The sequence below is a fragment of the Cebidichthys violaceus genome, unplaced genomic scaffold (genome assembly GCF_023349555.1).
Source record: "Cebidichthys violaceus isolate CVI_PGR_0920_01 unplaced genomic scaffold, fCebVio1.0.p SCAF_27, whole genome shotgun sequence".
In the NCBI taxonomy this organism is placed as follows: Eukaryota; Metazoa; Chordata; class Actinopteri; order Perciformes; family Stichaeidae; genus Cebidichthys; species Cebidichthys violaceus.
The window spans coordinates 5,083,748-5,106,432 of record NW_027176450.1 but is presented as its reverse complement, the minus strand read 5'-3'; the positions used below and the strand labels follow the sequence as shown (position 1 = coordinate 5,106,432).

Genomic DNA, 22,685 nt, shown 5'->3' with positions numbered 1-22,685 from the left:
ACTCAACATCATAATGTTTTAAATGAACACCAAAGTTCAAGATCTGACACAGTGACTTATAATGATAGACATCACTAATCAGGAGTAATATTGGGAATTAACTGCAACTGATTCATGCTTCTGTGTTTATTCACACTTGTAATATTATATAATGGTTTGGTCAGTCACTGTCAGGTGATACTGAGACCTGGTCAGTACTCTGTTCATCATGACATGTCAGCAACATGACAGCAGCTAGAGAAGAGAGGACACGGTGCTGTATTATCGGGTCTCAGCGAGCTATTCCATGATTTCCCTCCCCACACTTTCACGAAGGCGTGTGCTTAAGGGTTGGAATCGGGTTGATTTCCTTTCAATTTCAAACACTTCACTGAAGTCACTGACCTTTGAAATGCTTTGTCTTCCTGGTATCTTTTATGTTGTTTGTTACATATATTTAATTTGAGCCAGATAAAGACAAACCCTCGTGCCCTTCAGTATACAAATGTATACCAATGTTGCTCAACTGCTACCTCCTGCTCTTTGTCTTCACCTCCTTCAAGTCAAGAAGTAGCATTTAGCCTGCAGGAGGTGATGTACCTACAGCACTAACCTGTGGAACCTCAGGTTAACATTTGGTTTAATATGGAAATGTGGAGTAATATACAGATTCACATGCAGATCACCACAGAACCCACAACACCCCCGCTGAACATTTTTGGCTGCAATGTGTACTCAAGTACTATACTCGAGTACAATATCAAGTGGTACTTGTACTTTACTTTCCGTTTCAGACAAAAATATTGTACTTCTTTTCCCTCTACACTTTACCCACTTTATTATCTTCATTATTAAAACAAGTCTGAATGCAGAAGTGAGCTGGTTTCATGAGTCATCTAGACTAAGAGTCTGTAGCAGCAGACCCTTATTCTCTCAAGATGCTCACCCTCATTTCTAAAAGGTTCTTCAAACAGGTTGAAATAATCAGACTATAGGCAAATTTAAAAAAGCAAAAAACAACAACTTGTTAACATATGGCCATCATATTTAATAGCTAAAATCAGGACCACCTCGGTGAGCTAACCCCAAAACGCTGTTTACATTTTCATGTACAGGTGATCATAAATAAATCAATAAGGATATGTTAATACAGCCTGAAAGTGTGTTCTGCATAATGTATTTGTACTTTTAATACTTTATTTACACTTTCAAAATAAACACACTCATAATCATTTATTATATGTTTATAGCATAATGACAGTTAAACTCATACATAGGGATGCTTAGTCATATTGCTGGATATCGGTGACAATATTTAATTCTGTGTTTATATTCACATTATGTGCTGGAATTGTAATTCAAGTTCATTTTGGCCCACGTATCTGTTTCAGGACTTAAACAGTGAGATTGTGCATCCCCATTCATAAATTCAATAATCATAATAATAATAAACAATAATCACATTATAAAGCATTTTTTAATGACTCATGCGGTCAAGTATCACACTACTTATAGTTGATGGTCACTTACTAAGGTGTTCTTGGTAAGGATCATAGTATATTATAATTTTCATAGTTGCAATACGTTATAATCTTTTTATAACGCTTTATAATTACTATTATGATGTATTATAATGTGAATATTGGGAGCTTTGGGTGAAGTATAGTACAGGCAGATATAATACATTACTGATACAATACAGTAGTTTTACTTAAAGGGCCAGTGTAGCATTAAGAGGGATCTATTAGCAGAAATGGAATATAATATTCAGAACTACGTTTTAATTAGTGACTAATCAGCTGAAACGTGAATCATGTTTTCGTTAGATGGATCTGTAGAGGGAGCGGGTCTGCTTTATGTTGTTTTACAGTAGCCCAGAATGAAAAACATTATGGTGAAGATGGTGGAAGGATGCAATCTGCAACGTCACCACTAAGTGCCACCAAACCCCACGCCCTGTCCCTTTAAGTGAAGGGTCTGAATACTCCTTCATTCTACAAATACACAAGCAGGAGGTGGAAATGATCATAGGTGTTTCACAGTTAATACAATGTTGATTTAATCCTCAGGTTGATGTCATCAAACTGTGGCCCACTTGTGTTTGAGTATCAAATATAATATAATCGATAAAGGGACTAAATTCAGTTCAAGTATTCAGACGGATGGAATAACACCTACGTCCAAACACGGAGCTTTTAAATGTGTCAGCTGTGATTAATTCAGAGCGAGATGGAAGAAACAGAAGTGGGTCATCCTGTAGATGTTCAGGAATAGCATTGTTTGTAATGGTCATAATGGAGGCAGTCAGCGTGCTTTGTTAACATGAACTGTGTCATCTAACTAGTACATATACATATTAATGTGAATAGTCAGAACTGTTTGGTGTCATTGGGGGAAGGATTGAGCAGCACAAACACATTGTGCAGGAAGATTTCATCAACATAGAGGTTTTAGCAATTTCATTACAGGAAGAATGGTTATTAAAATCATGCGGAGTGCCGTTTGGCTGTATATGCACAATCATAATAGATATCACTACACTCTTTAGATTTTGTATTCAGTACAAACAGTAGCTGTTCAGTCTTCCTCCAGCAGATGGCAGCGCCCTCCTTTGGAGCGCCAGACTCCCACAGAGCAGCAGGAATGTGCAGAAGGTAATGAATGATGAAAGTGATTCCACTTGGTAAATCAAGGAGCAATATAAATCACAAAGTCTGCTTCCAATTCCTTTTTCCAGCGCTGCACCTTAATCGATATTTCATACCATCTGCGTTGCAGCGTGCTGAGATATTGACCAAGCGGCAGAGCGAGTGTGAGGGTTAACTAAGCTCACAGAACACGTCCTATAAAAACAGCCCCACAGTTTGACCTCAAGGCAGGAAGTAGAGCTATCAGTCAGAGGAATCTGGGAAGCTGTCAGGAAACCAATCAGAAATAAGTTGATGAATCAATTGGCAAAGTCAAGCGGTAGCAGTCTGGATAGATCCTTGGCTGACAACAGCTCAGACGTGTTTGTTGAAGATCAAAACGGATCCTGAAAGTGAGCCTGGGGGCTGAATGATATAGCCTCACTTGACCCAGGACAACGGCCCTCTGGGTAAACCTGCCTGAATAAAAACAGAGATATTACATTACTTCATGTACCATGGGAGCAGAATCATTTCAATGACGTTTCAATGGAAATTAATGTGGTTATTGACTTTGACTTTGTTTCACTCTTTGAATGCATCAGTTGGTTTCCGCATTCCTGGGATCTTTCCTCCGGAGGTTTTAGAGACAGGCCAGGCGTCAAGGCCGTACAGTTATTGTGACTGAAGAGATTTATTCTTTTTTATTAACTAAGGGCTTGCTGCAATTGCATGTCTCTGAATGTGGCTGACAAAGCATCATCCATTATCATCCAGCTCCAGAGCGGACCATTGTGCTGGTCACTATAAGAAATTGAGTAGTGATAATTCTTACGGGTGTAGTCTGTCACGTGCACAGTAATGGCTTCACGTTCAAATGAGTTGGCACAGTCGCTATGAAATTTTATATAATTGTTAGGATCTCTTCTTGAGGCTGACACTCCAGATCTTTCACAGAGTGTGGGTTTAAACGCAGACAGCGGGGCCACACGAGAATCCATTGAACATGTGGGCCTGTAGAGAGGGTGCCAGTAATAAACCTTGAAGCGCATCAAAATGCCACTTCAGAAATATAATTCTGTGGTCAAAAATGACCTCTTTACTATATCTTCCTTTGAAGAGGCAAACCCTTCTCAGCTTAGTTTAGTCTGCATTTTTGAAACTACAATCAAACTTTTTCCATCTAAACTGTTTTTTTCATTGGTGTTTTTGCCGTACAGATCTGCAATAAGGATCGCTGGGTGACTTGTTGACGTCGTCCAATGTGAAGTCTCGAAGTATTCGATCAAATTCAGCCGCTTTCCTGCAGCAAACCAAAAAGGTTACGTTCCACGCCGCTGATATTTATCTGTCATAAAGCATGAAACCATAAAAACTGATATGTCATCTGAAAAGCATTTTTTCTTCTTCAGACTACAGCGTGGGACCGTATATGAGGTCTTTGTCTTTTTACACAAGCAAGATAAGCCTCGGTGTGTTTTGCGGTCAGGGGAAATTACAGTGCCACGACGAGATCTTAGTCACCGATCCTCATATTTAATATCAAATGCAGACGTGGGCGTCTGTCATAGATGTTAATATATGATACAGAAAATATGAACACGGTGTACCTGAGAGGCATCGCAGCACGCCAGGGGTCTTTAATCGGGGAACACATGTCAATGTATTTTGTTGGCTGCAGTAATACTTAGTTAATTTAATTATGAACAACACTGATTGTGTCCTTTCCCCTCGTTCTGCTGTGCAATATGAGCATTGATTTCATGACACAGTAAAAAATGAAGTAATTAAACCGTGGATGGATGTAGGGCGTCCTGACAAGAAATTTAAGACCATTTCAGCCATTTTCCAGGTTTCTAATTCTCATTATGGCAGACATTCACTACTTCCACCAGTCCCCTTCAGTAACAGACAACATTTCATTTTACGATTGTTTTAAAGGTTAAGGACTCAAACCAGAATCTGTCCATATGAACTTAAGTAAATTCCCAGTGTTGCAGAGAAAAGGGAGAAGACGCTTCCTTGATCCTGACCTTATCTGATTTCTATCATGTTTTTTATGACGCGCTGAGTGCAAATGAGGTTGAAAGCAGCGTCAAATGTAGACTCTGCACCCATGGAGGGATTCATAACAAAAAAACAGGTGTAAGATAATTTAAAGAACAAAGTACCTATATCTATTATATATAATATAATATGAAATTACACTTGCTATTTTGTGTGCATCAGCGTGTTCGCACTGACAACAAGGCAAAATACAACATTATGAGTATTATTAATTAATTATTATTAATTATTAATATGAGTAACAGGATGCTGTTCTGTAAACGGTCAAAGAGTTAATCAGGAATGCTGGACACTTCTCATCCTCAACGGTCGCCATTTTGGCTGATGCTCCGTCCTGGCTGCTTCTACCATTAAAAAGAAGAAAGAGGAAGAGAAGGAGGAGAAGAAGAAGAAGAAGAAGAAGAAGAAGAAGAAGAAGAAGAAGAAGCTGTCAAATGTTGCTATTGTCATTTCCATGTAAATGCACAACAGCCATGTTGGATTTACCTTGTAGCAATTCACGCACTATGCAAATAAGTACACGCTGTGTACGCACTGTACTACATGGAAGCGTACTGGAGGAAGACTGCGGTCTGCAGCCATGCTATTGGCTCTGTAGAGTTGGAGCTTTTAGCTAAATGCTAACAAAAAACATGGCACCATGCTCACTTTATGACAAAGCTAACACGCTGATATTTATCAGGTATAATGCTTAGCATGTTCACCGTGTTAGTTTAGGGTGTTAGCATGCTACCGATTACTAATCAGCACTTAACATAAAGTGCAGCTGAGGCTGATGGGAGTGTCATGAGTTTTGCAGGTATTTGGTCATAAACCAAAGAAAGGTCTGTGACCACCAAAGGTAATATATTTCATGAGGGGGAATATGAACGTTTTTAACAAATTTCATGGCAATCCATATATTTGATGTATCAGCCCGGCATCCATAGAGCAAGCTGCTAGCATGGCTAAGAACACAGTCAATGGATCAAACAGGAGCAATACCAACAGTCAGATGACAAAGACTGTAACCAATAGAGCTCTGCTGCTCTTTTAGCATAACTTAATACATCACAACATAATTCTGTCACCTCCTCACATCTTACTATTTGATTGCTCAGATGTGTTGCGTGCTCTTCACATGCTTTCTGAGTCCCCTCTGAATGCAGCGTTATTATTTACTTCTCTGTATTCTCTCTATGACTTCACGCTGACGGAACATCAGAGCACAAACTCAAACCAGTTCAATTTGGCATGCTTTGTCCTAAATGGGCCTGAGCAAAGTTCACATCCCGAGTCTGGCTGAGACCGGTTGACTCTGAACTGACACTCATTCTACTGGGGGGGGGGGGGGGTTGAGAAATGTTTACTTGGAAAGTTCATGACCCTTCAGATCATGTCATGTGATGAAACATACAGGAAATTAGTGGTAAATACATTTCCTGAAGATGTTTTAAAAGTGTGCATTTGGCGAGATCACTGACATTGCCGCTTTTTCTCAGCCTAAATAAACAGGTCAATATCAGAGTGGAAACAGGGAACCATAACCTTCAGAGCTTCAGTGAAAACACTTACCCAAGAGAGAGATCCACCTCCGAGGAGCCCAGCGGAGGCAGAAGACATTGGCAGACCGGAGACTTGACATTGTTACTTCTCCCGAAGCCACTTTGTAAAACATTCACCCTCGTGTTCATCTGACACAATATCACCCGTGTTCTTCCACGCAGTGTCAGCCAGGGATCCCTCAAGCTGACAGGCTGCACTGTGGACCGCAGGGACTCTCAGCCATGAATATTACATCGGTGTGTTTACATGCCTGCATGTAGTCACCAATAAGGACGCTTTCATTGGTCTGATCAACTGAAAAAACCCTGTAAATACTTGCACTTTACTCCAATGGGCTGGAAGTCTTTTGAGTTTGTGACCTGTGGTTTCCACCCTTTCTGCACATCAAGCTTATTAGTGGTGTATGACTAATCACCGCTTCATGTACGAGGCCATGGGAAGTAGCAGGTCAACAGGCTATCAGGTATTAAGCAAAAGAAAGGACTTAAGCCATGCTGCCACTTGCCATATTTACACAAAATGTTAGAAGAATGGGCTGAGTATAACGCGGGGTTTGTTTGTGTGTATGTGTGTGTGTGTGTGTGTGTAGGGAGGGAGGGTGAGTGCCACAGCTGCAGGCCAACAGTTGATCCGGTCCCGGGAAACAGGATCAGCCAGGTCAGGGGGAGGAGGAGGGGGGGCAAAAGGCCGTGACCCCGTAGGGGGGGAGTTGAGGAACAGACTTCACAAAGAGGTACATCTTCAAAAGCACAAGCCCCACTGGGGGAAACCAGCACACGGTTGGAAAAATAAACCAGTTTGACCTCGTTCCTTGGAGCGGGAGTTCCCCAGGTGTTCGCTTTAACTCCTTTATTGTCAGTCTGACGTGAGGCGCTTCACTTCTCGTCACAGGATGGAGCCATTCCTCTTATGTTTTACTGGTATCTTTCTGGAATAAAGTATTTTAGCATTTTATTAAACCATTCCGCCCTCGTAACACTCCAAATGGGCTCACGCGACCCATAAAATGCTAATTACATTGTGTGTGTGTGTGTGTGTGTGTGTGAGTTTATATAACATGTGAGGTCAGACCATGTGCTCAAAGTTCAAACACTCTCATGAGGAGAGGCTGACTGAACATCTGTGAGCATATCTATCCCACCACTCACCATGACAACCAGCGTCAGTGAGCTCTGCATGGCCTCCATGTGAACAAACAAAGCACCTCAACGAGAGGGTGTTTCATTACCACTCACATCTAAGCACCATCCTTTGCAACAGTCCACGTGTTCCTGTGCAGACGAGCCCCTGATCCGGCCCGTTAGGGTTGTTTACGTGAAGAACGAGCGTCTGTAAAGGCGGGAAATGTGTTTTTGGAAAGGCCTCGCGACTATGAAATGCCTGTTGTGGGACTCGCGAGTCCTCGGCCTCTAGTTTAGTCATCGGTGGCCATGTTCTTTTGGCTTCATGCTGAGGTCAGGAAATCAAAGAGAGAAGCCACAGACAAACTGCCGATTGTCAAGTTTTACACCTTGACCTGGGTTTAAACTTGCGCCCCCTCCCTCGTGTTCAGCGTTCAGAGGAAACCAAGGGGTTACTGGCGGTTCAGCCTCGATAAGAATCTTTGAAATGAGAGAAGTTCACGGAGGGGAAAGGTTACCAGGAGTTTAAAGAGAGTGCAGCCAGTCATGGGGAGTATTAAATAAAAAGGGAAGTCAGGGCTGAGGAACTGCGCTGCGATTTTGAAAGTGCACCGCAGACAAAAAGCCGTCTGTTCACTCGCCTGGACTTCATATTCCAAACCCGGAGCGTGGGGAAGTTCTAGCGTGAATTCGTCTTCACCTTTAGGTGAGTCTCACAATACGGGCTGCTTTACTCCAGTCTAGAAAAATGATCACAAAATGGGCAACTTTCTACACCGAACACAAGAATTAACTTAAGGTTCTGAATTGACGGCGCAACGGCGTCTATTTGGGGTTTTGAATAAAAGAGGTTTTGGTGGTGTGAGGCACGTCCTCGAGCACTCGGTGTACATCTGGTGACCTCCGTGTGTCCTCCCTCCTTTCAGCTCTTTCCTGCCTTTGTTAAGACTCAGCACCGTGAGAGAACAGCAGCCAACTCAGAAGCAGACGTTTCAGGGCAAATACAGGACATCCTCTCACTCCACTTCAACGGCGTCTTTGATTACACAAAGCGCCGTCTGGCTTTGATGCTTTTAAACAGTATTCTTTCTTGTGAGGACGGTCAGATATTGATTGCTTTACTTTATCACCACAGACTTGTCACATGTATAAACTTATATCATGCACCATGTCACTAAATGTATGTAATCATTGAACTGTTAAAGTGACCTCTCACATGAATAAAACTAGGCTGCACATGACCATTGGACAGGAGACTATAATTAAACACGTATAGAAATATAAATGTGTTTTATCTTATGCTCTAATATACACAGCCCCAATGTGTGCATAGCATTAAAAACAAAACACTTCTGAAGAGCAAACTAGGAAAAGAGAAACACATTCATACTAGGTCATGCATTTTAGAACTTTATTTTTTAGATATCAGTGCAAATGAACACCAAAAAAATGAAAACATAAAAAAAAGAAATTATGTTTCAGGTCTTCACATGAAAAAATGAAACACCTTTTACATATATATATATATATGTATATATATATATATACATATATATATATATATATATATATATATACACACACATATATATATATATATATATATATATATATATATATATGTGTATATATATACATATATATATATTTGCTGCTACAAATGTATTTCTCAGATGCACATTGCAGATCTATGATTGTACGTCAATCCCCCACTACAGCCCGAGCTCCTTCACAGAGCTCTTGTTAACCAGTAACAGAAAAGAAAAATCACAAAAATATTCAATGCACGTTTATTTTTCACACATTTCAGAATCAACTTGCTTGACAGTCTGCGGTTATTTAGGGACTGTTGGTATTCTAAACGGACCTCTCTGTGATAAAAAAGACCTATTTTTAAGACTTGACGTTTCCCCATCACCAGTAGGGATACACAGGTAGTTCCCATGCGTCTGCATGCAACAGGCAGCAGTGAGGAGAGTCAGACATTATTACACAACACAGCGCAGGATAGATTATCATTTACCACATAGAGACACATGCAAAGAACAAACCAACCAAAAAGAGATGGGCATAGCATCCTCTGCCTTTGTATGTACACACGCATATAATTCATATTTACATATCAGGGCATTAAAAACTAGGGTAATATCTTTTCTTAAACATTACAAAATAGTCATCTTTCATACTGAAAGTACTATTTACACAAATATATTTAACCATTGTGAAAATGTATTAATAATCGAAGAGACGTACTTCATAGGTATATGTATTAAAAAGATCACGAGACTAAATGGATAAAGCAGTGTGTGACATTAAAGAATACAGTACAATCAAAATAAGGAGCTGGATACCGGATATCCCTCAAGACACCAGACGTCTTGGTGATTGTTGGGGGGCAAGTACATGTATCCAGCTGCTTGGAAAACAAAGATGTACCTGTGGTCTTCTCTTAATTACCATGCAATTCTTTTGACATTTTATGAGTTAAGAGGCTGCCACAACAAAAAAGAAAGATGTCCATAAACCACAACAGTTAAAGAAATGATGAAGAAAAGAATCACAAACTGTCAAATTCTCAACGGATAACAATATTGACTTTTCTTTTTTTATTACATGCCATTAAATGATTCTGGAGAAGGACACAGAGGACTCGGCCGTCGATAGTGCAAACTCTAGGTGGTCCTTCACGTGAAATGAAAAGCAAAAAAGCAATGTGCTTCACACTCGAAGCTTCTGTGTGCACGGAGAGAGAGAGTGGTGAGATACGTTTCTCAGCCTTCTAACTGTTGCTCCAGAAACCTGCTTTCATACAGTTGCTCAACGGTAAGCACCACACGTTGACCCATCTGCTCAAAACTGCACAATCTGCAAACACATCGCCCTGAATTTGCACCGTTGAATATTGCCCTTAAAACGTTCAATTCAAATTAAAGCATAACTCGATGAATTGTGACTATTCTCCTCCATCGGTAACTATACCACACTGTAATACAAAGCGTTCATCGTGGTAAGATCCTCACTGAAGCTACTGCAGTGAGGACAGTTTCAAGGTCCTCCTTTGAATGAATTCATCATGTGCATTGTTGTAATAGACCGCCGTGTCTGCACTAGAATGGCTTTATTTGGAACCTTATCTAAAATTGATGGGCCTCTGTCTTATCTGGAAATGTTCTGATGGAGAAAATAAATAAATGTCCACTGAACTGAGCACTAACATTTTTCGAGTCATCAATAATAAATGTTGCCTGAAATGTTCTTCCTAAATGTTTTATGGCCGGCAACAAAGGGGACACGGAAGAGTGATATGTGTAAAATTCAGATACAAATAAAAAGTGCAAAACAAGACCAAATTGTAAAGGACGACTTCATAATTGACCAAATTAAATATGTAGTGAATGATAATCACTGATGGGGAGGTTCAGTTTGTGACAGTTGTGTAGTTTAGCTTGAATCGATTAGACATTTCTATGATAGACCTGTTTGTACCACTCCATGACATCGCTATGTAGAATTGAGAAACCAATGCAAGTATGCATTTGAATTGTTATAAACTTGCTCTATTCCACAAAAAAAAGAAAAAGATCATGTTTGCATTCTTTGTTATTTGTCCCATCAAACCAATTTGGCAAGTCATTAAAAAAAGGAGGAAAAAAAGTCAATGAATTCACTTCCGCTTTGTATTTTTCTGTAGTTGATACAACTTCTACTCGTAGGATTGGCTCAGCCCCTGGCTCTCATGGCTGTGCTTGTCATTGTGTGTCGGTGATTGCGGGATGGAGCTCAGACTGTGTTCATAAGCGTGCATGTCACTGACTGGCTCTTCTTTAACTCTGACCATAGAGTGGGTTCCCTCCACCTGATCCCGCACCTCCTTTCTCAGCTGAATGCTGCCCTTCTGCAGCATGTAATACAGGATGGGGTTGGAACGCGAGAGGCGTGGAGAGTCCGGGTTTGAGTCACAGCCCTCCTCCTCCTCCTCCTCATTCTCCTGACTACTCCATCTCACAGGGCTCTCGGGCTCCTGTTTGACTAGAGTAGGCGGGTCCCGTTTTTGAGCGACTGGCCACGGAGCTGGCTGGCGGCTCCAGGGGGTGCGGATAGGGCTGTCGCCTGCTGGAGGGGTGGGCAGTGGTCTGAGATTACTCGGAAGCCCTGAGTTAAGGGAACCATGGGGGTGCCAGCTCGGCAGGTGGAGGAAGCTGTGATTATGGGCGGGCTGACTGAGAATGCTGCCATTGGCCTTGCCGTTGGCCTGCAGGACGGAGGGACTGGGTGTCCCCCGGGGCTGCTGGGAAAGCTCCTTCAGGCAGTTGTCAGAGAGCAGCAGCTGTTTGAGCACATTGAAGCCCCGACTCTCTCTGGTGAGGGTTTCACTTGGTGGACTCCTTGGTGGAGCCTCCTCTTCCTTCACGTTCCTCTGCTGGTCAGGCTCTTCCTGAACAGCAGCAGAAGCAAAAATGTTTATGTCGCCACTGTCCACTGCTCTTGGACAGCTGGTATGAGTCAAACTATCAGTCCAGCCAGAGCAGAGGCGTCTCTTCTTAGGACTGGGGCTTGGATACTCCCTCTGTTCCTCTTTGACCTGCCTGGGCTGTGACTCAGCCTGCATAGCAGAGCTGGTGTAGTAGGTAGCAGTCTGTTGTTTAAGCAGCTGGCTGAGGAGGCCATATTTTGCTATGACCTCTGCAGGCCGTGGTTCTGTTTTTAAGTCCTGCTGACAATCTGAGAGGGGGCTACTCTTCTCGTAGCCACTAGATCTCTTTCTGCCACTAGAGTCCTCAGACATGGCCAAGGACGGTCCCACCTCCTCAGCAAACTCAGTTTTGACCTTTACGTCCAAAGGGGGCCCATTGGAGCTGTCACAGATGAGGGAGGCGCCAGGGCTCTTCTCGTAGCAGCCCCCTGCAACCTCCACACGCCCGCTGCCGCTGGGCCTATCTTTGCGGCCGACTGTAGCAGTAGCTGAGCCTGTTCCTAGAAGGAGCTGCAGCACAGTGCGCCTCTCTAGAAGGTTCTCGATCTGCGTTGAAGGAGGAGAAGCTTCCTTCTGACTGAAGGGTGTGCCACTGCCGGAGGGTCCGTCTGAGAGTGGAGTGGTGGTGGTCCTGTGGATTGGAGCATTGAGCCTTTCCAATAGGGCAAGGGGCCTGCTGGCATCTCGCTCCTGACCAAGCCCTTTGCTGGAGGGGATGGGTGGGGAGGAAGAGGCTGTGCCACACTGAGCCAGATTTTGTAACAGTTTACTGGCACTGAAGGCAGGCTCTGAAGCCTTCTCAGCAGGGAAGGCTTTAGATTTACACAAATCCAGTGGGCTGGACTGGACATGGGGGGAGGGGTAGGAGTACGGGGACAGTGCACCACTAGTGTCCCGGCTGAGTGGTGAGTAGAGGGGCTGGGCTGGGGCTACAGGTCTATCTATGGGGCTTTTTGTCCTGGTCTCCTCCCAGGGCACGAGTCCCTTTGGTTGGCCTCGAGCCATGGTGGCCATAGTTATATCAACAGGCAAATCGGGCTTACCTACGCTTTTATTAACCATCTCGTTATTTCTGCGCTCAAGAAGAAGCTGCATAAGTGTGACTTTAGAGTGTGATTTTAGGTCCTGGCTCATTTCAGGCTCCTTGTTCTTGCACAGCTTTGATCCTGGTGGCTCTGGCTTCCACTTGTTTATTAAAGATTCTGTTAGTTTGTCCAGAGAGGAGGTAGACATAGAGGAGGAGGAAGATGAGGAAATAGCAGTGGAAATAGAGGGGACAACAGTAGAGGATGGAGAAAAGGTTGCGGTGGAGGGTTGAGCAGAAGCTTGGGGAGAGAATGCGACTGGGGTGGAGGAAAACACTGTGGTGGAAGACGAGAGGTTAGAGGTGGAAGAGGAGAAGGAGAAGGAGGAAGAGGGGGCTGTAGTTTTGGGCCCTGTGTCTCGTGTACTGGCCCGGCTTCTTATAGAGAGGTCAATGGGAGAGCAACTCGAGTAGGAACTCTCTGCATCACTGCTGTCCTTGGTCAGGCTCCTCTCTTGGATGGAGCACTCGCTGTCCGATGTGACCGAAGATGAGCCGCTTGGCGGAAGAATGCCACAGCTGTCCTCCAGGTGCCCATTCTTGGTCAGCTGCTTCTGGTTGTTGTGGTTGTTGAGAAGCAGCAGCAGCAAGCTGCTGCATGTCTGCGGGGGACGGGTTGGACGTGAGTCAAAGCCTCGCTTCTCCCGTGGTGGTTGGCTGAGAGTGGCGTTTGGAGCATGTGGGGGAGTGGGTGGGGAGCTTTGACTGTTGCCACGCAGTAAAGAGGGGCTCTGTGGACTGGACAGCGCCGTTCGAGGGAGTGTTGTTGTTATTGTGGCTGTTGTTGTCATTCCATTTTGGGTTGTTAAGGAGCTTAGTGTGTCTGGGGCTCCTGGCAGAGTCCCTCCCACACTCGGTGGCCTGCTGTCCTGGCCATACTGCTGGTTTGCCATGGCAGCTAGTCTCTCGCTGGCAGATCTTCCTGAGAGCTGGGCTTTGAGTGCATGCTCTCTGGAGTACTGCTGGAGATGGGCTTCGCTGGACAGCAGCAGGGCCAGTTGACTGCAGGCCACACTGGGCTTGGGTGAAGGTGCGGGACTAGAACGGATTTTCACCATGTTGGCCACTGCCTTCAGACGATCAGCACAGGACACGGATTCAGCAGTAGTAGGGGCAGAGGGAGGCGTGGCACTGTGTGCTGACCGAGGTGATTCTGGGGGCCGGTCCTGACTATGTCCCCTGCGACTGTAAGGTGTGTTGCTGTGGTTTTGAAGTTTGCTCTTCCTCATCAGGCCCTTCAAGCGGCTCGAGGCTGTCCCATACACAGGAAGTGGCTCTTTATCCGCAGGCGGTGCCTTGGATGGAGAGGAACACTCACTGGGGGGTTTATTAGAGTGCTGAGACATTGCCACACTCTGAAGCCGTGAACTGAATGACTGAAGCAGGGACGCCAACAGGGTGCTTTCCCCGGCATGAGGAGATCCCTCTAGTGTTCCATTTTGCAGGCCTCCCACTTGGCCATTCAGCTCCATTGGGGGTGAAGTCATCCGCTGGGTCCCTGGATCATTCCAGGCTCCAGAGCGAAGTAGGCGTGCCTTCTTCAGGTGCTGCGAAGAACCCAGCGTGGGCCCGTGAGTTCCAGCTTTGGGAGCTGTGGGACCATGATTGGGCAGTTGGAAAGGCCCGCCCACCTTGTCACCCTGCTCCTGGTTGCTGTGGGCAGCCTCAGATCTTCCGCTCGCCGTGGCCCCAGGCCCGGCTACCACTGGATGCATCAGTAAACCTTCCAGATAAGTTAGAACAGCTGAATCCTTGTGTGTCTCAGGGCCAGGCTCCTCCCCATGAGTCATGTTCAATACTAGGATCCCCTCGTATGGTTCAGCACTGCTACTAGGAAACAAATGTCCACTAGGTCATCTGGTTGACAGCGGCATGTACTTCCTAAATACCAAAAAGAAGAGAGTCTGCGGCGGGCCGGAGGACGCGCTGACCAGATGCGATCCCTTTTGGTAGTGAGCACAGTCAGCACACAGCAACCGTGGTCGGAGGCAATCTGGGGCAGGTGGGCCTCCCAGGCATTGTTGTATGCCTTTAAACGCTGTAGGATCCCAGAAGGCCCAGCTCCACGCTTATGCGAGCAGCAAGCGAGCAGTCAGCGGGATTCCACCACAAAGATGTTGACACATTCCGTGGCTTTGGATGTTTGGGATGTCTGTCCTGAGGCCTGGCTGTGGTCCTGTCAGTGGTGCCTTTCAGCTTTGCAGATCTCACATGGGAGACCTATAGGAGTGAGTGAGAGAGAAAAGAGAGGGGGGGGGGGGGATATGGTTGGGTGGAGAGAAAGAGGAGAAACTGTGTGAGAAGCAGGGATTTACACAGCACTATATGACATTCATTTCACCACCTTGTCTGCCATCCCTGTTACTTAGCAACATTTCAGATTGACTGCACACGGCTCCTTCTCCTCTCTGCACTCTCCCCTCACAGCCACCGAGCAGACGACGGATGTAGATTAGGCCTGATTGGATCCAAATTGAAAATGCAAGCCCACTACCTTGAAAACATTCAGGTCTTGAGCTATAAGCCCCTCACAGCGATGTCTTTCAAAAGTGAAGGGCCTTGTGAGAACTGTGAATAATTTCTTATGCAGCTTGTCATTTCAGTGGATTATACCCACCCCCCCACACACACCACCTCCTGCTCCTTATGCACTTGAGCAGCATCTCACACGATGCAACCCTCCACACAAAGCAGGAGTCACCCACTCACATGCACGCACGCCTAGACACGAGCATGAATATGCGCATGAAGACATACATGTGCATGCATATTACTTGCGCAGATTAAGTGAAAACCGGCTCAGTGTCAGGTGTTTATTAACACCAGGCCAGCTGTGAATCCTCAAAAAGCTTAGCTCCTTTGAGCCTGAACTGTTTTAAAATCAGAGACAAAAGCAAAACATGAACGGACTTGACTTGATGCGACTGGTGTTTAAGGGTACAGTACAGAGGCAGCGGATTACAGCGAAGATACAGCTAACAGACAAGCTGTACTCCACTGTTAAGTGTGTGTGTGTATTGAGGGGCGGCTTAAGGATCAGGTGCACCTGTCACACCACACCGCCGTCAGGAGGGCAGAGTCGGTGACACCGGGGTGAGCATTGTGCCAGTTGCCATGACAGTGTCAGCGGCGCTGCCCCGGGAGCCCTCTGCTCTGAACCCTGTCAGCGTGGTTTCCGTGGATACAGGACACCTCCGACAGTCCTGGCCGCGTCCCATAAAGGTTAATTAATACAGAGCTTCCCCCTTCGCCTCAGACGCTGTCCGTGTCCTTTCCCGATGCCACCCTCACCTTTGGTGTCTGCCGAGTGGACCGACATAGCGGGTCACACAACGGGACGGCAGCCCTCGATTGTGGCGAAAGGCCACCGGCCTAAATACTTCACAGAGAGCAGCAGCTAGCGCCAAAAACAACAACGCTGCACGCTTCTCATCAGGGTGAAATCCATCCCGGTGGCCAAGGTCCACAGGTTGTCATGTCACTAGGTGGCACTTGAAAACGATCTGGGATTAGGAGCTGGATTTATGTTGATCAGTGCACAATTAAGTCTGAGAGGCAGCAGAAAAACAGGGTGGCGGTTTTAAGAGGCGCGGCAAAGTGTAGAATAGAATCATTTCACCGAGATTGGCCCATCAGCATCAATTACAGTTCAAGGCCATCTCTAAGCGGCTGACCTAAATGTGACAACAACAAAAGCCAACCTTGTCATACTGGGCCATCTGACGGCTGCTGTCATGCTAATCTTAGATGCTCAGGATTAGGGCTATTTTCCCGCCAGTGAGTTTAGCTCAATTATAATAGAATGCCCTGTAACAGCACGTTTGATCAGCACAGTAAACACGTAAGCATGTTTATCTTCAACACCGCTTGGCTACATAACTAACATGCGGTGATACCCGGTCAGTGAGAGAAAACATGAAGAAACACCGACATAGCTTCCAACACGGTACGTTCTGTTAATCTCTCCGCTGCTGGCAGTGAACCTTTGGAATTACAGTTGACCTTGTCTGTGTTTCTGCTCAAAGAAATTTCAATACAGAGCAGACAAGGCGGCACAGGGACACCATGACACTGCACTACACTAGTTAATATACAACAGAGCTGCTGCGTTCACTATCTCACATAAAGCACAAATAACTCTTTAAACAAAGTGGGGACCTTCAGGCTCTTCAGATACACGGAATGACGGAGCCGGTGTCAAAAAGCCCTGCGACAGCAAGGGCAAGAAAAAACATGTTCCCCTCAGTGACAGAGCTCGGTTAACAGATAAATGACCTCAATATGGGGAACGCTGTCCTCTGTGCCGAGCCCCTGAAGCACACGGCCCTCCTCCCCTCTCCCAACGCGTGATGTGTGCATTACTATTACATTATCTCCCCCGGTGTATACATTGGAAATGACCTTACACATCTGTTAACATGTCATCTCAGTGGTGGTGGCACCCAAAAAGCCTGACCTCCCCCCCCCCCACCCCCCCCACCCCCCCACCCCCACCCCACCGTGAGACGCTCTTTCTGTGGTGATTATCCGTTATCCTTGACAATGTCAGCCAATGACGAAGCGGGTGGCGTCCTGAAGTGATTTTTACCCCTACAGTCGGCCACGTACGCGGGAGAGGGAGGGCCCGGTGACGTGGGGCTGACAGAGCCATCGTCACCCAGCTGCTCGGCTGCTCCCCGAGTCAGACACCGGGAACAGGAAAGGTCACCGCACTCTCAGCCATGGAACTACCAGGAGACGCCAGTACGAGACCTCCGGACTGACACACAGGCGTGAACACACTTGCTGAATGGTAATCTATTTAAAATGCATGAGACCAAACAAAAGAATTAAAAAGGGGAAGAGCCAAAAGGAGTGGCAGGTAAAGTCAAGGTCATTCACTCCGCCAAGGCTTTTCCACTTGACGCAACAGCTGGTGTCCATGCAAAGCTCTGGGCGTTAATAAAAAGTGACAATGCTGCCCGAGCGGTGTGTATTACTAATGTCTGACACCAGCCTGGCAGATGTGTTCTCCCTGCATTTAAGGGGAGTCAAGGTTAAAGGAATTTAAGAAGGAGGCGATGCCTAAACACTATTACATCATGTAATCTGCAGCCCAGCTCTGCTGCACACACTCAACGGGGTAGCTCACTTACACATGCGGCGTGACCGCTATTTGCAAATCCAATATGGCCTGACATGATTAAATAAGACAAAACATAAGCTACCTGACCAAACGCCGTTGCTCCGGGCCTTCCACAACCATTGAACGAGTGCATTGGAGGAAAGTTGAATTAAAAGCTCTTTCTTCACCTTGAGAGAGAGGTAAACAAGAGGAACAACAGCGGGAGAGCCAGAGCAAGAAAATGTTTCTGCAGATAAGTCAATCAGGACAAAATAACAACGCAACGCAATACACACACACACACACATGCACGCCCACACAATGAGAACTAGGGCACTCTGACCCACTTCTAAGGATGCATTGACCAAACAAGTCATGCATAGCACAATGCCTCCATGTGCACATACACAGAGAGAGAGAGAGAGAGAGAGAGAGAGAGAGAGAGAGAGAGAGAGAGAGAGAGAGAGAGAGAGAGAGAGAGAGAGAGAGACAGAGAGAGAGACATAGAGAGAGAGACAGAGAGAGAGACAGAGAGAGAGAGACAGAGAGAGAGACAGAGAGAGAGAGAGAGAGACATAGCTACCTATGTCAGTTGGTGCTGAGACTAACTGCCTCCTCTCAGACACATTGTGACCAGTCTCACAACACCAATCAGAGTGAAACACATTATAATGCGATGTAAAGAAACCTATCTGGAACACTGGAAAGAAGAGACTAAAAGCCAAAGTAGATTAGAATATTATCTGGCCCTAGAAAGAAATTATGAATTGGCAGAATATCTCTCTCTTGTCAGAGATAGAAAGCAGAGACAGATCCTCACCAAGTACAGGCTCAGTGACCACACACTGGAAATAGAAAAAGGAAGACACAAAAAGCCATGGCAACCAAAAGAGAACAGAACATGTGGTCACTGTGGGACAGGTGAGGCTGAGACAGAGATGCACTTCCTCCTAAAATGTGAAACATTCAATCAAATTAGGAACATTTACTTTAACAAATTCAACTCTGTAATTTCAGATTTTAAAACGTGTAATAACAACTCAAAATTAAAAATACTCCTAGAAGGAGATAGGAAGTATCTAGCTGCCCAACATGCCACAACCTGAGGGACAGTGAGTGACCTACACACACACACACACACACACACACACACACACACACACACACACACTGTATATATGTATAATCAATCTAGATGTTATATTAATGATATTGTATATTAATGGTATTGTGTATTCATGTTATTGTGTATTAATATTATTATGTTTAATTTTGTTGATGCTTTGACAATACTGTTTCTAAACTTTCATGCCAATAAAGTAATTGAATTGAAAAATTTTATTGAAAAAATTGACAGAGACAGAGAGAGAGAGAGAGAGAGAGAGAGAGAGAGAGAGAGAGAGAGAGAGAGAGAGAGAGAGAGAGAGAGAGAGAGAGCGAGCTGTGGATGGACCCCACATACAGGAAATGTGATCCACGGATAAGTCAGAACTCTTGTGTTAAGTAGCACATTCTATCCATTGGGGGAGAATTCCTCCCAATCAGAGCACTTGCGTGAGGAACAGTGTGATGACTGAGTGCTAAGATTTCAGACTTGGACAAAATGGGACCAGGGTTCTCGGCCTGCATCTGGCCTTGGATGAGGAGCGCGGGGGCGGATTTTAACTTCATCTGTACACAGAGTTGTCGGGGTCGAGAGAGAGCAGGAGCGTAAAGGAATTTGTGCATGCTGATGAGTCATCTAAGCGGTTCAGAGCCCAGCTGACTGGCGGAGGACCCGGCCAAAGTAGCCAGTAGACCCGGACAGCCAGTCCCCCTCTTCACCTTACATGCAGAGGCTTTGCACGGAGGTGCTTCTGAAAGATGTTTGTGTCCACAGTAAATATTTGTGTGCCATTTGGAAGACACACCCAAGGGCCATTTCCTGAGTGGCTGAGAATTAGTGCATCAATTAAACACACACACTCACATTCCTTCTTAATGAGCCGTGGCCGCCATCAATCTATACCTCATTCATTTCTATTGGGCTCCGAGGTAATCTTCTGCTTCCATCGGCTGTCCAAAATGGTGCTCATTTCCCTCCCGAAACAACACACATTCTCCATTTGTAAACACCGGTGCTGGAAATAGGAGCAGATGATCGCCCCGCGGCCGGCGTCGCCAAAAGGCCGAGCTCGGCTCTCGCAGCAGACTGCTGCGGTGATGTCTGAGGGAAACGGGCCACTTTGCTATTGAGATCAAATGTCCCGCTGTCAGGCGGCCCTGAAAGCTGGATACAAGCAGCTAAAAAAGCTTGGCCTTTAATGAGTCATTTCCATAATATCCTTGGCATCAGCCCTAAGAGGACTACTGCCGTGAGTCAGCATGATGTCTGCCTTCATTGGGTTAAAAGAGTACCGCCACTCTTTTAACTGAGAGTCATTTGAGATGGTTTGGAGTAATGCGGTGCGTGGCAGAGGTCTAAGTGACAGAAACAGAAGAGGACATGTCTCTGTTATCATTTTGCCTTTTCATAATGCTCCCATTGACCTACTTTCTGTTTTAAATCACACTAATGCTGCTCTGAGCGAGGCTGGAGAATGATAATACAGTACGTGGGCTGTGAAGGGACATTCCAGTACGATCAAACACACTGTTTGTGTTTTATTTAAGTAAGAGTTCAGTCCTATTCAAAGTCACACAATTAATGGAATCCTTTAAATCAATTAGATACATTTAACCCAATAACGTATAAAACAATTATGTGTAACCTTTTCGGGGGAAATCTCCCAAGCAGCACCAATCCAGTTGGCAGGGCCGAGCAGAGTACATGCCAACGAACAGGAGACTTCAATAAGATTAGTGCTGCACCTGGCCCGGTGCTCACAGAGCAACGGGCCAGGTCCATGACCAAACCCACCTTTAGATGCAAGTAACGTGGCTCAAACATGGAGGCAGAATGAACATGTTATTTTCCACTACACCTAAGTACACAAGACACACTCTATCCTAGAATATATAACAGCGGTATTCAGTTAAAGTTCAATGAGGTCCAGTCAGAGAGAATCTCCTTCGTTAAAGGTCCAGAACATCACAGTAATGTCTAACTTGTTCTGTGATTTAGTCCAAAATATATTGAAGTATTAACGTCTGTATGTCGTCAACAACTGACTGTCAAATCAAATAAAGAACGTTTGATTGAATAATATCTCAACAATAGTTATTCTCAGATTACAAATTGAACTGGATGAATTATGAATAATATCATATTCTTGTCATCTTCTAATGAGATTCATTTGTGTGGTTATTAAACACTTGTTTCAGCTCTATCCTCTCTGTTAACAGCATTAGTTAGTGAATTAATGTGTTATTCTGATCATATTGGGCTCTTAGGTTGTTTATTATCTGTGCCTTCATTTCAGATGTGAGTGGGTACGTTTGCTTCGTCTCGTATTGTCTTCACATCAAAGCTTTTAATAATCCTCAAATTTGACACACACTGGTTTTAAACTGCCCAGGGAAGAATTCACCAATAAGAGTCTGTTCATTATTGGTTAAAGACTCTGGTCTCTCTGACCACTCTTCTCTTTTTGGAGAACGTCATGTGAAATAACTTCTGACTCACGTATTGTGTGTGTAAATCTCACTCGAGTCAGGAAGTTTATCAGAATACACACATTTGATTGGCTGAGCAGCATCACGTGATGTGATGTGATTTAATATGTAATTGGTCGGTGTGTTTCCTGGACAGCTGAACGAGCCGTAAAGGCTGGAAAAGATGTGCTGGTTAAAACAGAAGCGCTCCGTGAAAATGTAATAATTCTCAATTATCTATCGGTTTTAGGTCCAGGGTCCTGGATACAATGGTGTCTGGGTCTGGACCGCGGTCCGCCTATTAGTGACCCCTGACATATAACTTTAATCTGTTGGAAGATTAAGTATTTGCGCCATTAAGAGCAACAGGAAAAGAGTAAGTGCTGCTCACCATACTTTCCCGTAATGCAAGGCTTTTCGATAACATTGATAAAACAAGCAACACCCTGGAGGACCTTGAACCACCCTGTTGTTACGCAACCTGGAGAAGACACAAGTGTCAGCTTTAGGCAGGCCACCTCCGCCAATCCAGTTCAGATCGCACGCCTCATTTGATTTCCTCTCAAGCTAAACACTGGACTAATCATTTGAACTAGTTATTGAGCTATTGAGATAACCAGGACATTATATAGAATACCTGCCACCACTGCTCGCTTTGCCGCTGCACACTCTAGAAAGCGTAAGAGCATTTCTGTCAACAGAGCCCGAGAGTCCATTTGTTTCACTTATTTAGAAACTTTGAATATCTTTTTCACAATCCATTGCTAATGTCTGAATATTCTTTAGATTTCGATGGTCACTGCTATTTGAAAGAGGGTACATGCTTTGCTATTATATCATTATATCAACAGCATAAAATGTTCTTTGAAATTATTTCTGGGTTATTGTGACAGGCCAAGTTGCGACACTACTTTGGATTTCAGTTCAAATCAAGTTGTAACCACTTGACTAAAGATGACCAAAGCAGTCAGTAAACTCAACCAAACATGAGACAGAGTTGATCTGTTCCATCACTGCAAACAGGCCGATCTTTCAGGAATAAAAGGTTTCACACTTTCACCATAAGCCTTTGTAAGCCACAACACCTCTCCCTTGATTGGAGTCAACTACT

General features: G+C 44.9%; 1 protein-coding gene across 2 annotated transcripts in view; it reads right to left on the bottom strand.

Moving 5' to 3' along the window:
* Positions 1 to 9,113: 9,113 nt before the first annotated feature.
* nrip1b (nuclear receptor interacting protein 1b) overlaps positions 9,114 to 22,685 on the bottom strand; it is a 39,225-nt gene continuing 25,653 nt past the window's right edge. Inside the window, exons 1-2 of one of the 2 annotated variants that reach the window (XM_068721215.1) lie at positions 18,105 to 18,148; positions 9,114 to 15,117 (exon numbers count right to left, since the gene is read on the bottom strand). In XM_068721215.1, coding sequence (XP_068577316.1) covers positions 11,043 to 14,687 — 3,645 coding nt within the window. In that variant the 5' untranslated portion in view covers positions 14,688 to 15,117; positions 18,105 to 18,148 and the 3' untranslated portion in view covers positions 9,114 to 11,042. Of the gene's footprint in view, positions 15,118 to 18,104; positions 18,149 to 22,685 lie in introns of those variants that run through there. The other variant, XM_068721214.1, reaches the window with a different exon arrangement.